Source organism: Anoplopoma fimbria, chromosome 20 (genome assembly GCF_027596085.1).
Source record: "Anoplopoma fimbria isolate UVic2021 breed Golden Eagle Sablefish chromosome 20, Afim_UVic_2022, whole genome shotgun sequence".
Classification (NCBI taxonomy): Eukaryota; Metazoa; Chordata; class Actinopteri; order Perciformes; family Anoplopomatidae; genus Anoplopoma; species Anoplopoma fimbria.
Window position 1 is genome coordinate 9,225,211 of NC_072468.1, and position 15,919 is coordinate 9,241,129.

The following is a 15,919-nucleotide window of genomic DNA, read 5'->3' on the forward strand; positions in this document are numbered from 1 at the left end:
CACCGACATTACACAATGTGACACACGGAAGGATCATTTAAGGTGTCCTTTGTGGCAATGGCGCACGCCGGGCCGTGTGTGATGTTTTTTCAACGTTAAAGTCCCGGTAGATCCTGTCTCCCCCCCTCCCCCCTCTTGTGTACAGATGTCGCTCGGAGCTGTTTCAGCACCACGGCGCTGTCCACTGTAGCGTTTTACTTTTTAAGGTGGACCGGACAGTTTCCGCCATCATCGCTTTAACCTTTACTGTGTCGAGCCATAACTCTACTTTGTGGTGAAATAGTACACTCTATCGTATTGCCGCGGTCATAAAAAAAAAACACACACACACACACACACACACACTCAGTTGATGTATTGATAATTAAAAATTTGGCTTGACATTATGAGGAAGAGAGGGATTTCAAGGGTGGTGGCCTTAAATGTTTCCATCCTGTTGATTTTGTTGTAGTTTACCTCCATCAATGAAAAGAATGCACATGTTCACAAACCAGGCAACATTGTATGTTTTACTATTTGTTTGAATGCAGTACAGACATTTGGCTTCATATTATGTGACAGCTGATGAGGGAATCTATCCACAATTCTGCCAGAGATCTCTGTCAGGTTTACTATTGCTGCAGCCTCCCAGCATGACCACGGACATCAGTGTGAAAGATGTTTGCCACTATCACGAGAGCCTTTTTTTGTTTGTTTTAGAGGCTATAGAGCTGTTGTTTTTCCCCATCATCCGGTAAACATTTGCCACTACGGCAGCATTCCTAATGGAGTGAAAGTTGTGCAATCCCTACCTAGTGCTGCTGCATGAGAAACATGAGTCATGTACTCCAAGACACGGCTACCTCAGCCGCTGCGGAGCGTGCTGTGTGAATCATCCAGGCCTTTTCCGCCTCATCCCCACCCCCTCTCCCCCAAAAGCTGAGTATATTTCCTATTTCTCTTTCTCTGAGGTAAAGGGGATTGTCAGTTTTAGTCACTCTTAGTCTGACAGTGATGTCAAACCCTTGTCATGACTGAGCATGGGCAGAAGGGGCAGTTTTTTTTTTTTGTTGCGAGGGACATGACTGATTGACTGACTGTCTCACCATAACGTTAGGTAACTCTGATTGCAGGCCTCACAAGCTAAGAGCATACAAGACAATTGGAAGTCAAAGAGGCCTCAGTGTCAGTTACCTGCGTGCTGATTTGCATAAGAATTATGTTTACAGTATCTCCTGCATGCCTTGGTTACCTGGAAGAGTACATATGTTAGTTTTAATGTGTTTTGTCTATGTGTACAAGATGACTCATCATGAGTCATCACAACAGTAAATCCCAGCTTTCTTTTACCTATGAATCACACAAGCATAACATATCCTAAAGCCCTGGCATAGGTATACGACTGCAGTGGATTAACTTGTCATTGGGTGGTTCGCAGTGTCGAAAAACAAACACCCACACTGCATCATCCAGCCCTATAGCCCGTGCATCGCCGCCGTCGCAGTCACGGTCCAAAACCAGCAGTGGCGTGGACAGCTTTTTTGGGGGAAAGTGGTGGTTTAACATGGAAGGGTATAATCTAACAGAGGGAATCCTGGGAGGAGGGAGGGATGGAGAGGAGGGAGGGAGATAGAGAGAGAAGTCTCCAGCTGCACGGCTGTGCCAACTTGCTGTCATCTCACTGGAGGTGCTACAGAGAGCGTGGATGGGAATCTGGTGCTGCTGACTTGCATGCAATTAGCTTCTCTCTCTTAGCCTGCTCCTTCTTAGCAGGCCTTCACATGCGCCGGTCTGCACGTATAATATGTGCTGCAACATGACAAACAATTTCCTAGACTCCATAAGGTGACGCTCTGCATACCTATAGCTCTTTCTTAGAATTCTGTCCTAGAAAGCTGCAGACATAGAAGCATATTTAGTGCATCTCTACACACAAAAACATGAACCCAGTCACTGCAATCGAGCACGGCTTCAGGTGAATTTTTGTTCTATTGAGCTATCAGCTAGCCTGGCTGTCCAATGCACCAGTGTGTCTCCGAGCAGCACAGCAATGACGGGTTATGGGACCCCCACCCCCATCCACCCAGACAGTTTGTATCCCCCAGGCAAGCGTCAGCTGCCTGTAATGGGGTGACCCACAGAACGCCCCGGGGCTCCACTTCTCCTTTCTCCTTGCTCCTCCAGTCCTCCTGGGTTACTTCCTGGTTCTGCTTGGTGGCTAGGAGGGTCGGGGATGGAGCAGGAAAGGTGTCAGGAGGGAGGTTGTAATGATCTCCATCCTAACTCTGACTTTGTCTTTCACACCTCTAACCTCTAAAGCTTTGGTGTTGTTTCTGTTTCTCTTGCTGAAAATAGCAAGTTTTGCCTTCAAAACACAGGCATGAGCTGCTATTCGAGCACGCACACACTCTCTCACCACAGAGAGATGGTAAAACTTTAGGTGACCTTAAAGTAAAACCACCTAACACCTTTGACCGACTAAAGCAAAAACTGTCTTAGAGCACAGAACTCCCAGTAAACATCCCGGTTCCACCTCTTCCTCGTGTTGAACTCATGAAATGGGGGGACTGTGTCAACCGCTCAGGGACCTCCTTTGACAGTGCTAATTATAGTGGCTGCCTTGTAGGAGGGACTCCCACTGAGATGCAGCTCTTCCAGGGCTCTGAGGTGTCTGCTGCTCCGCCATCTATTTGGGCACCACCGTTTTTATTGCACAGGGCGAAGGATGCCCCCGAGTTCCTGTTCCATTTACTGTGTCTGGGAGCATAATGTGTAGCAGGAAGTTTTCAGGATGTTTGATGTCAGAGATGAACATTTTGTCTTAAGACCCCCATCTGTGATTATTTTTATCCCAGGGCTCCCAATTTTGAAATTTTAGTATCAACTTTCACACTTTATCTATCAATATTCAGTTTAACTGTATCATGACAATATGATGAGGATGTTATAGAGAGAGACTAACTTTAACTGAATATTAACAACAATATCAAAATATATTCTTAGTAGTTCGGTGAAACTAAATGTGTGTATTACACTTTCAATTGAATTACTTAGCAACATCAAAAAAAAAGAATAATCAAATTGAAGCAGCAGAGACGGAGATATACTGAATGTTTGTCTATAACATCATATTTATAAAACAATGTATACTACAATTCCCATAATGCAACAGAATCCCATTCCTGGTAGAAGCACATGTGTTTAAATTAGATTGTCAAATACATTTCTTTAAAAACATTTGTAGTTTCGAAGGCTTAGATAATCCTGATGACATATTCAGGGTTATTTGTTTCAGACTTAAAAAACAAAAAGCCCTTTCATTTCAGTCATATTGCCCAGCCCTGTTTTTATTATGACCCTGTTGCTATATACACTGTTACATTACCTACACTATCATCCCTGTTTACACTACACTGTACACTGAGAAGTAATAATGAAGAGAATCCAATTAGACAAGACATTCATTATTAAATTAAAACATTTCATTATGAATAGAGCTATAGAGTAACTTAATTGTTTGGGTTACTATTAAAGGGGTTAAGAGCCAGGGATCTTATTTTAGTGATGCTTCTTTACACTTTGATGCACCCATCCTCTATCAGTTCTCTCCAGGAGGATTTGGTGAAGAATTATGTCACTGGTTAGTAAGCAACTTAGCTTTGGCCAGAGGTGTAGGGTGTGTGTGTGTGTGTGTGTGTGTGTGTGTGTGTGTGTGTGTGTGTGTGTGTGTGTGTGTGTGTGTGTGTGTGAGTGTGTGCGTGTATTCAACATGAAGAGCATTGACCTAGAATTAGCTTTGATTGATCACATCCCATTTCCTTTTTTTCCGCTACACACACTCACACACTCCGTCCCCCGGTCCTAGTCATTTATCTGAAAGTGCTAAAGAGCTCATTGTACCAGCTGGTGGTCAGAGTATACAGGCTCCGGCAGCTAAAGGATCTCAGCCTCTCTCAGACAGTGGCAGTAGCATGGTTTTTTTTTTGGCATTGGACAGACCAATCTTGAGATTTTCTGAGCGACCACAAGCTGAGAAAGACCTTGAGTGACCTAGAGTGACCACAACTTGTTGGACAGAGACAAACCTGGCAACCCAGAGAAAACGCTGTGTGTCAGTTCTGCAAACAAGAGCTAATAGGCAGAGGAACACTTCCTGGTTCACTGTAGCCTTTGTAAAGAAAAGGGAAGCACAGTATTAAGCTAAATTAGCGACTAGTGACATAGTCGTGGGAGCAACAAAGTATACAACATAGTAGAAAACTAGTGAAACAACACTTAAAAATGTACTGAGCTTCAAAATGTGATAGCATCTGGGTACCGTAATATAGTGTACAGTGTTTTTTCTAGTTTTCATGCAGTCTAAATGGTTATACTTCCATTGTAAACCTTGTACAACCTGCTGTAGCATTACCTAGTACTTAGTTACATTAATGCCAATAAAGCAAATTTGAAAATAAAAAGAGAGAGAGGGAGACCTATGGTTGTGAAATGAGGCGAGGCAATGCTCAGAAGCTTCCCCCTGGACAATATACAGTACACTCTCTCTCTCTCTCTCTCTCTCTCTCTCTTGTTCCCTTAGCTCACTCGCCCATGCTCACTCGCCTTCCCATGCAAAGAGCAGATTCTGTCATGAGCGTTCCACAGACTCCCATCCCCCATCACTTCCCCCCGAGGGAGATAGGGAGAGAAAGTGTAAGAGTGGATGCTGTCTTGACTCCGTAAAGCAGAACACACGCCAAATGAATACATCATCGTGCTAATTAAAGTAACATTGTGTTTTGGTGATGGGGGAGGTTGGCACGTTGTCAAGTGGTTCGGCCCAGCTGGACAGGAAAACTGGTTAGAGCACAATCGGCCCCATTAAAATGATATAGAATACATTGAATGATATATTTACAAGTTGCTCATGATCTGTCTTATAGTGGGAGTGAAGTGTATTTCTCCAGTGTAGAGGTACTTTGGTGCTCTCCCATCAACCTACATTTTACTTGTAAATTTCAGCCATTAACCTATTGTATCATGTACTTGTTTGTGCCATTTTTTCTCTCGTCATTTGGTGCTTTATACCTCCACAGCTGGCTAAAAGTGTTGGAATATAGGCTAACTATGCTACAGATTTACCTTGGCTGAATCGCAGAGCTAATCATTTCTTTAAAGGATACGGCTGGTGTTATTTTCCTAGTATATTTTTCTTGTTCCCATCAATAGCATTCATTCAAAGTTGTGTTTTCGGCCAACTGATAACTGCTTAAGTCTAATGTCTGCTCTCCATCTATCTCTGACTACTGAGAAATATTATATTGTTTTCTTCAGCTCTCTTAATGCTCTACTGTGTTCACTAGCTTGTTGCTAACTAGTGTACAGTAGGTTTATCAGAGGTCTCATGTAGCAGCCAGACTCAAGGTGGATGAGAGTGGTGAGACTTGAGTAAAACGGTAAAATTGCGGACCATAAAACCAAAACAATGAGCTGAAAGAAGCTTAAATGCTACGCAGAGCTGAGTGAGAATGATTGGGTGATAATTCTCCATGTGGGTTCCACTTAAGCAACAACACCTTACACATTAGTACAGTTTTGACCAATTGCTCATATAAAAATACATATTTATGTTGATTTAAATGGCTTATATCACTCAAACAGGAGGATTTTTTGGGGACTATTTTCTTCAGAGGGCTGGTGGGCTAGAAAATATTAATGGGAAGTGTGATTGACTTGAAATAGAAGACTGCTGCTTATGTTCAGGATGATAAAGGAACATGTTACCAAATACATTGGTGTGGCCCGTTGATGTGTTTTTAGCAGGAGTAGTTAGCCAGGATGAATTCATCGTTTGGTTTTGGTTGTTTCATGGGATTCGTTGATATGAAAAATATAAAAAAAACCTTGTTTAAACTTGTTCTACTTCCGTTCTTTGTTCTGATGAGTCCCTTCCCTTTGAGCATTTTAGGCTGGGCAACAAAGGAAAAGAGAGGACACACGATGATGAGCTATGGTCAGAGAAGGAGGCGAGAGGGCAGGATGAAGGGAAAGTGTAGGACAGTTTCTCATAGGAGGGGACAAGAGGAGAAGAGAGGACAGAAAAGGAGAGGACATCAGAGAGGAAGCGAGAGGAGAGACATTGACGTCTGAGATGCTATCAGGTCTCGTTGCTGATATGACAGCCTCAGTCCCCGTTGACAGAGCAATCGGCCTGCCATCTCCCATAGCCTGCTATTCTCTTGCGTGGCAGAGCGCAGGCATTGGGCTCCATTGTCTCTCGGCGCTTTGTTCTAAATAACATCTGCATTCGTCAGCATAGGTTTTATTCTCTTCTGGGCTCTTATCCCTCAAGCAAAGTTTGAAGGGATTTTCCTGCCCCTGGCTGCGCAATTTTAGATGCCCTTGGCAAAACATGACAGTGGGAAAATATCTTAGAATGAGAAGTCGTTGTGTTAACTAGTACAAGAGATGTACCATTTATATATATATATATATATATATTTTTTTTTATTAATGTATAATAAAGTGTCCACGATTTGTTCACTGTATGTGTTAAATAATTAGTCAACGGTGCGTCAAGGTGCTGTAATTTTTTGATATGGAAATGTATTGAAGCAGCTTATGTTGGATTGGTGAAGTATTAATACACCTTGTGTATTAAGACCACCAGTTCAAGTCGCCAGCTAGAGAAAGCATTGTTTTTTTTCTCCAGCTTGCATGTGAAGCATGTTACTCAATGTATGAATTTCCCCAGGTGAATAGATCAAAAGGATATGATTGCAACATTATCGAATAGTTGCCCTGGATCTGAACAGAACCTTACCACAGCTTCAGTACTAGAACATCTGGCCTGCTGTTACATAAGCCCTCTCAGCACGCTGTGCGAGAGTAGCCTGAATGAGAGCAACACAATGTGATAGATAGAGCTGAGTAGTGGTTAAGGAGAAAAAGACGATGAATATAAGATGCAAAAGGTAGCGTCAGCCAATCAGAGTAAAGAGAGTGGAAACGTGGAAGCAAAAGGGGGCCACTTCATCACTTTTACGGCCCTTCCCCCGCCCTCCATCCACGCTGAGTAAAGTCAATGTAGAGGAAAGATATACAGCATCTGACCCTCTGAGGGAAGCCCAGTGCTTCAGAGGAACATGTGTGCCTGCTCTGGAGTAGTGTTGTTGGTTAAATGTATCTCTCAAAATCCTATAGTAGTGCGATGATACAGTTGAGACAAATTCAGCAAAACACACTGATGGGATTTACACTATGCGTGCTAATTGAGGAAGCGAAACAGGATTTTTAAATTGTTGTTTGGTCAAAGCTGTGGGACGGTTGCTGTGTCAGTGCAGATAGTACAGCTAGTGAGACGTGGTGCCTTTTCTCTCCCCTGTGACATTCCCTCGGGGTTGGTTTTATGATTGTTGAACCCTGAAAGGTCAGAGAAAAAGACACCTCTCCACTCCGTACAGCAGAGGGCTCGGACCACGTGGCGTGGAGGGCCCAAATTATCTCCTCACTCTGCGTATGATGAGCGAGTCAGCTAAATCGGTCACAAACACGTGACGAGGGTTTGTCTACTCTGCTGTACGACAGTGAAGTCTGGTGTTTTTTAGTATTTGTTCATAGCGTGGCAGCCGTGCAGGCGTCCAAAGAATATTTAGGGAGGGACAGATGCTAAAAGCAGGAGAGACAAACAGAGATACCTGTACGAGGCTGCTGAATAGCCAGTCACTAAAGATCTGAACGTGGCACCAGGTCAGCTCAAGCTGACTGAGAGAACCATCACGCTGTTAGTTGGACTATTAATAGTGGAGACATTCAGCTTTTCTGCAGTCGTCGGCAAGCAGCCAGGCATCTAAACCAGGCAGCAAATCAAAGGAAGCTCTACAGGACAAAGTCCAACTGCCAGAACGACAAGAGAGTCAATTTACTTGATCAACAGAGCTAACGAAAGAACATTAAAATAGATAAATTCATTCTTATTTTTTTGGGGTGGTTCGGTATAGAAATGTTTTAATGTTAGTCGTTGATTTGATTAAGGAACCATTTCATAAGGCCAGACTTGATTTGATAACATTCATCATAGATTCCATATCATATCGTATTGTTTTAGCATGCTCACTTATTAGCTTGTTGTTCAATGCAGCGATATTGTAGCAGCTAGTATCAGTGGTAAAGAAAAAGCCAATGTATCCTGCAAACACTTGCAGAACTGTTGTTACTAGTAGGTACACTTGTGAAAAATTTGAAATAATTTATAAATTGAAGGACTCACTAGTTTTTGTTGTTTAAAAAACAGTGCCGAATAACATCACAATTTATGATTTTAATTTAAGAAATGGGCTAACTTTTTCTACCTGCTTCCAGTCTTTATGCTCAGCTAATCACCTGCTAGTTGTAGCTTTTACATGTAGCATACAGACAGTAGAGGCTGAGTGCTGTGTATCTTCTTATCTAACTCTGGGATAAAATGTAATTTGCTTATGCCAAGCTATTAATCTAATCCTAGCATGCCTCTCAGCAAGCTAACCACTAACACCGTGGTAACAGCTAAACTAACACCTTTTTGATCTAAAGTGAATTTAATCCAGGACAAAACTCGGATAAAGTCAGACTCACCCCAGAATGCAAGCTCATGTGTTTCATGTGGGCCACCTTAATAAATCCTATTTTTGGAAACTAAGATCCAAAATAAGCTAGTTTTCATGTTGCAGATTCATAAAGAGACACAATACACACACACACACACAGACCCTTGTCGAGGTTTATGTCCCAGATTCTGACCCTGTAGTGCAACTAAATAAAAAAGTCTACTAGATATAAAAATGTGGAGTTTGAGTTGTATGAGCTTCTGCTAAATAGGACAAATGTTAAATGAAACGAGTGTAATGACAGCAAGCAATAAAAAGACTTAGTCCCCCCCCGACGCTTTGCTCTGTGTGTGAGCGGGTGTGTTTACTAGCGGTAGTTTACACAGGCCGCTCTAATCTTTCCTTCCCTGAATGTGTGTGTGTGTGTGTCTGTCCATGTTTTGCTCATTCAAGACTCAGCTGGTTGGAGCAGGTGCAAGCTGGTGACTCAAACACATGGATGCTGCCTAGCCGGTCCTCCTAATACGCCTTTGTGTGGCCAAAAAAAAAGAAAAGAGAGAAAAACCTCAAACCATCCAGTGCTTTGGATAAACAAATGCCGCCCTCCACATATTCGTCCGACACTCTCACACAGACCTACTACTCTCTCAATGAAACACCCACACACTCACACACATTAGCTCCGTAGAGAGGCAACCAGACAGTAGTGACTTATTATGTAATAATTGCTGCAGTGATTCTGTTGGAGAACTTTACGTTTGCTTATGTAATCCTTGCTCACATCATAGAGGCTTTCTTTTTTATTATTTTGTTTTTGTTGAAAAATGTATGATATATTTTTGATATTGCCGTCACACTGCTTGCTTTTAATGTCCTATTTTTTTGTCATCAGTTCATTTCCTGTTTCCCCTGCACATCATTCATCTCAAATATTTTTTGGTTCAGCAGTTATATTTCACATACAATTAACTTGTGTTTCTTTACACTTGTGCATGCAGCATTGCAGTCATTAGGAAATTTAAAAAAGAACAGATATATCCAAGAATTAAAAACAGGCAGATTAAGAAATATCTAAATACAGAAATGCAAAAATGTTTTAACACAAGTTAATTGTATGTGAAATATAACTGCTGAACAATTTTTTTGTTTCTCAGAAAAAAACCCATCACACACATGATTTATACTACAACTTTTATTGCTCTCTTGTGACATCATAATTCTCCCCCTTTGGCTCTCAATTGGTTATTGTACCTCCAGGTCCGGCATGGTTCAGGGGTTTCTAAGTCTAGCAGCATCGCAGCAGCATACATGTACAGTACATGATCATGCTGCTGTAGGTAGATTACAGAAGCAGCCGACTGACATGAGTAAGGGAGGATAAAGAGCAGCAGTTATCATAATAACGTCACTGATGCGGCCGTGGCCCCTTATGTAAGCCCAGCGCTTGAACGCCACACACAGGCGCTGCCGTGGAACCTTCACTATAGGACATACTGTACAGCATATAGATCACTGCTCGCGCCGCCTGCGGCTCTGTGGTGCCTTTGTGGGGGCTTTGAACGCATCATTCCACAGACTCGGCATCTGTATGTTCACGGTTGCCTTGCTTGTACTACAGTATCGACCACGGAAGTAACAGCAAGGAGGCCTGTTTTGTTTTTTTCCATCACCGTGGTCTTGACACTGATCACTAGGGCAGAGAGGGATACAGAGAGCCGATGTCGTGATCCCGGGATGGCGCTGCTCGACACCGGAGGGTCTGATGGAGGATCTCCCAGTAATCCCTTAATATCACTCGTCCCACTGAGAGACTGCCACCATCGCCATGGTGGATGATGAGATGGCCTGGATGTGTAGTGGTGGAATGAGGAGGGAGGGAGGAGGAGGAGGAGGAGGAGGAGGAGGGGGTGGGGTTGTTTGCGCCACAGAAGCCAGAGCAATCCTCCTTTGTGAAACATAAATACAATCATTTGAAGAAGAAGTATCTCATGGCATTAAAAGTCAACGAGCATAAGGCCATGAGGAGGAGGAGGAGGAGGAGGAGGAGGAGGAGGAGGGGGTGGGGGGGGGGGGTCTGTGTTGGTCGGTAGCCTTATCCGTCGGTCTGCTGGCAGGCTTTAAATCTGCGCGGAGAGGGGACTAATGCAAAGGGAATCTGTTTGATTTGGGATTTTACAGCAGCCAAAGCAAAAAAAAAAACGGATTTCTCCGCCTCCAGGACAGATGTTGAGAGGGCGAGTTCACGTTAATTTCAGCCGTACAGTCTCGTGGTCACAACTGTTTATTTTTAGCCGAACGTGCCAATCCTGATCCATTTCACGCACACTATATAGGCTATGAAGTGTGTAGGATAAGTTCACGGGGTAACGGATATACCTCTATTCCAGGGCGAGTAACATCAGATGGCATCTGCAGCAATATTTGAGTTTAAGCAAAGTGATGGGTGTAACCTGTTTGCGTGAGGTGGAGGTGGAGGTGGGGGTTGGGGTGGTGATATCATATTGCCCCTAGTTTGCTCTGCATGCAGTTTAGTTAAGCAAGTCCACAGTGACGTGCATGATGAATTGGGACAGGAAGGAGAGTAGAGCGGGCTGGGCCAACAATAGAGAAAGGTATCCATTACCTCTCTATTGTTAGCCACGGCCGGGCTATTATTATAGCCCAGAGTGAGACACAGACAGCTGACTGCAGTTTCAGTACAGCCCACCCACTCCTGCTCCCAGCCAGGAACAACAACATGGAGAGGTTTCTTTTTTTGTATGTGGGTTAGAGGATGGCACTGATGGGAGTTGAGGACTGCAGAGGGATGTAGTAAAATTGTGATGGTTGCTTATTCTAGAGGGATTACAAATTACAAGAAACCAAGAGGAAAAAGGCCTAAACTAGGCTTTTTGCTGACTATGAGACTGGTAATAATATGGGTATATAGTGAGACTGGACAGAATTGGTGCTCCAGGAGCGCTCTGATTGTGTAGTCGAGGCTCGGAGTAGGAGGAAGATGAGGAGGACACGGGACCTGCAATCAGGCCGGGTCTGTCCCGGTTTACTGGGGGTCGAGGTTCGGCTAAAACGCGGAGAAGGGCGGGCGACCTATAGCCGGTTTATTGGGCCGAGTTTTCCAGTGAGTATTCCCAGTGGAGCTGTTGAGCGGCGCATGGGAGGAGTTGTGACGCTTGCGTGGGGTGTGGGGGTGTTGGGTGGGGGGGCATCGTCAGCTGCCAAGAAAGTGCTGATCGCAGCCAGAATCAAACGCATCTGTGTCAGGGGCGAGTAAAGCGGGCCGACAGGAGAGGCGACCAAGCAATCACACACACACACACACACACACACACACACACACACACACACACAAACACACGCACACAAAGACAAGGCACGCTCCCGTGTACGCGTGCCATTACCAAAGCAAATAAGCACATATGTGCAAAGAACACAAACACTGTGCATCACCCCCCGTCTGACTCAATGTGTTGCTCTCATGGTTTCCACTGTACAATGAACCCCGCGTGCGTAAAGGTGAATATTGCACGTGGACACACGTGTGAAGGTGTGGGCTGCCTGGTGATGAGCTGACTCGTTGCCACCAGGACATCTCTCAGGAGGGGGAGAGATATGGAGCAGCTCTATTGAATCCTGGCAGGTAATCTAAGGAAACAGATGGATTTTTAGTTATATTTGGCAGCAGATTAGCCACTTTCCCCCCGTCTCTCAGAAAAAGAAAAAAAAAATCTGCTGTTGCCAACTCTTGTTTGACAATCTGAATATTAGTCCTTGGTCAGGAAGGTCTGGCTCGCGCGCTGTTAGATTGCCTATTCTGATGATTGCCCCCCCTCCCTTCCGCGGATTCAATCCTATCTGTCCTTTCTATGGCCCCAGCTGTGGTAGCTGGCCAACACCCCGCTCACTGAGGTGCTTCCCCCTACCCCCCCCCCCCGCTGGCCCCTCCCACCCGCCTATCTCGCCGTGCCAGCGCCCCGTGCCAGAGGCAGTTATCAGCACTCCATCCCGTGCCCCTAATCCTCGGCGAGGTGGAGAGAAAGTGTTAAGTCTTCTGGCATTTGTTAAGAGAGGTAGAATTGAACAGGTGTCTCGAGACCTAATCGACTGTCTTTAAATGAGCTGCTATTTTTAGACCACACTGCCTTCACACTGCCTTTTCGGTGGAATATACAGTAGAGGTGGTGTGCAAGGGGGTGTTTCGGTTTTATTCATCCTGCAGGGATAATGCTGACACGGTGCATGTTGGTTTTTCCTTACATGGCTGGGCATACAGTAAGGGGGGGTGGGTGGGGGGTATTATTTGGCTGGAGATTTTACATTACATTGTTCTTCTTTATTCAGCCTTGTTATTATTTCCTCACAAATACACACGATATGGGCATTCATACACTTTGCGTTCTCTCTCATCATTGTTCTTGGGTTTGTTTGTTTTTGTTCTGCCTTTAACAACCTGCACACGCTTGTCCACATGGCCACCAACAAAGAAGAAAACCAAAACAAAAAGACACAAAGTCAATTGCAGAATGGACCTGGACATAAGATATTGGTTCTGGCCTTCCCCAAATCATGCAAACAAACACTGCTGTGCCCCTAATTCATTACAGACATAAGTTAAAGTTGTGTCACTTTTTGGTTGTACTGTCCAGCTTTGTGGGATGCTGATATTCGTCTCTTCGTGACTTTTCGTTGTAGCATCTCTGCTGGCTCGTGCTGTCAAGTCAGTCTGGTCCGCAAGTGAGATGTGAATCCAGAACGAGATCTAAATATGCAGCTTCATCACAAACTCAATTTTTCAATCAGTTAGGCTGGAAGTTGGATCTTTCTGTTCGTATCAGTCATCAGTGAAAAGTCACACTATCCCTGAGGTGAGCGCCGCTACTGCACACATCCCTACTGTTCTTAGCTGTTCCACCAACATCTGTCTGACTTCTCTGACTGAAATACAAAGGTCCTGAGCTGCAGTTTGCTCAAAAATGGGATTAGAGGGAGAGAGAGAGAGAGAGAGACCTTGGCGTGACTGGCTGGGCATGCCCGGCACACTCTGGGCGTGGGGAGGAGGAGGAGGAGGTGTACATGAAAAGCAATTAGATCTTGGGTGGCATGTGTGGAAGCTCAGTACAGTGTAACAGAGCATACTCTCTGCTATTAGTGACTGTTGATGTACAGCCGGCAAGGTGATTGAAGTGCTTCTTCTTGTATTTTTTGACATTGAATTGATATCAATACAGCAGGTGGGGAAATGAAGTCCCATAGCTGCTACCTGCATATTTTTTTGGTGCTGGAACCCTAAATATCTTTTTTCTGCACCAAATGTGCATTCATTTGTGGCTGAAAATAGTCCCCAACAAAACAAAACCATTACACAGAATGGCAGACCAACACGTTTTGATTACTACATGGAAGTTGTTGACGGTAATAAACATTTCACACTCACTTGAATACATTCAAATAAATAGCTATCATTATAAAGATCAAATAGATAAAAGTGTCATTAGCTAAGTTCACTTACTAGCAGGGATGTGTGGCAGCTGGTGTAAGCCACATTATCATGTCACTTGCTAAACCTGCACAGAGAGCTTTTGACCACCTTATAAAGTGGACCTGGCAAAGTTGTTAGCAAACAGTTGTCTCTCTTACAGCTTTTGTTGTTGTTGCTGAAAACAGCTGTGTACTGCTGCTGGAAAGACATTGATAATAGCTGTGAGACTGAACCAGACTAGTAAAATGTGTCTTTAGATGCACAATGACATTCATTTTGTCATTTGCCATTGTGGTGTGACTAAAGTTTGAATTATTGACTTTGTCGTCTTTGCCAGGCCTTAACTTGCATCTAAGCTCCATAAGGAAGGCCACGACTTCTGTGACCGCTGCTCATCAGAAGCTATTACGACGCACGTTAGCTGTTGCAAACTTTGTTTGAGTTGTGTGGGAATGTAATGTTTCAGGGCTAGTTATGCAGCTGTCACGTCAATGCATTTGTCTTAACACAACTGTGGCAAAGGAGTAGAAGTTGATGGGTGAGAGAGAGAGAGAGAGCTCTTCTCCTCTCCTCCCCTCCCCTCTGCTTATTAGCCGAGATGTCTTCAGAGAGCTCAGATTAATTAAATCTCTGGGATCTTACTAAAATGTTCAGGTCCTTGTGACGGCCCGCTCTGTAATTGTCCTGCTGTCTGTGCAGAAGGAGCCCCATCAGTCCAGCTCCACTAGGGATCTCTCACTCCCATCTGAGTTTGAAAGAAATCCCTAACGACAGAGTTGTTTCCATGTATTGTATTTCGCCGTTACAGAATGGGGGATAATCAGTGCTATCTTCCAGTTCGATTCTTAAAGGGGCAATGCACAAGCTTCAAGTAGATTTCTGCTTTTGCCGACATCTACGGTATAAGGGAGCGATGTCATTTTCCTTTCGTTTCCTGTCTGTGATGTTTGTGATTCTTCGTCTCCTCCACCACGGTTGCTATTACTGCTAACACTACTTACCCAGTATTTGCGATGTTACTGGTTTTACTGGTGCGTGCATCACCATGATAGTCCTATCTGGTGACAGAACGATATGAATAGCTTTCATGAACTGCTTATAGTTTCAGCCTCTCTTCTGTTTTGATATTTATAAGAATAAATTGACAATCAAGACTAAGACAAACCTCAGACTCTGACAGTAAAACCTGTTTTTATGTAAGCTTTTATGCGAGTACCTTAAGATATCCTTTCTTATGTCTGCTACCAACTTGTTTTGTTCATCACATAGTATGCAGATTATTTTCTCTATTAAATTGATTAGTCACTTTGTCTAAAACATGTTAGAAATTTCAATAAATAAATCATTTTCACAATGTCCCAGAGCACAAAGTGATCCAAAATCCCAAAACATCAATTAACAAACAAACAAAACCACATTCACATTTAATAAGCTGTTGACAGAAAATGTTTGGCATTTTTGCTGGAAAAGGGACTCCAACAATCAATCAATAACTAAAATAGTTCATGCTTAAATGATCTGTCAGTTAACTTATTGATTATGATTTATTGGCATCTTGGAAACTGAACTGAAGACAGAAATAGGCATGGCAAATGGCATTACAAAAAAAAACTACTCCCACATTCCCTCATAGAACTCTAGGAATCCAGTTCTTGGAAGTTTATGCCGCACATCTGTCCACTAGAGAGCAGTGTAGCACCAGTCATTGTCAGAGCACCATGCTCCTCCATGCACAGCCAGTGAAGCAGAGAAGGTGGAAACCCAAACATAGAACAAAATAACAACAGAGGCTAAAAATAACAGCAGCATGTGGCTTGCTAAGAATTAAAACTGCCACACTGAGACTGAGAAAAGAAAGAATCAGAATAATTCAGTGAGACATAGAGATGCTCTACAC

The 15,919-nt window shown here is 43.7% G+C and overlaps 1 protein-coding gene across 12 annotated transcripts in view; it reads left to right on the plus strand.

Annotated features, from left to right (window-relative positions):
• Positions 1 to 15,919, plus strand: part of rims2a (regulating synaptic membrane exocytosis 2a) — a 134,368-nt gene that overhangs the window by 642 nt on the left and 117,807 nt on the right. The window contains exon 2 of one of the 12 annotated variants that reach the window (XM_054621418.1): positions 9,101 to 9,121. The exons of the other annotated variants lie outside the window; for them this stretch is intronic. Within the exon in view, the coding sequence (XP_054477393.1) occupies positions 9,101 to 9,121 (21 nt within the window). The remainder of the gene's footprint in view (positions 1 to 9,100; positions 9,122 to 15,919) is intronic. 12 annotated transcript variants of the gene reach the window in all.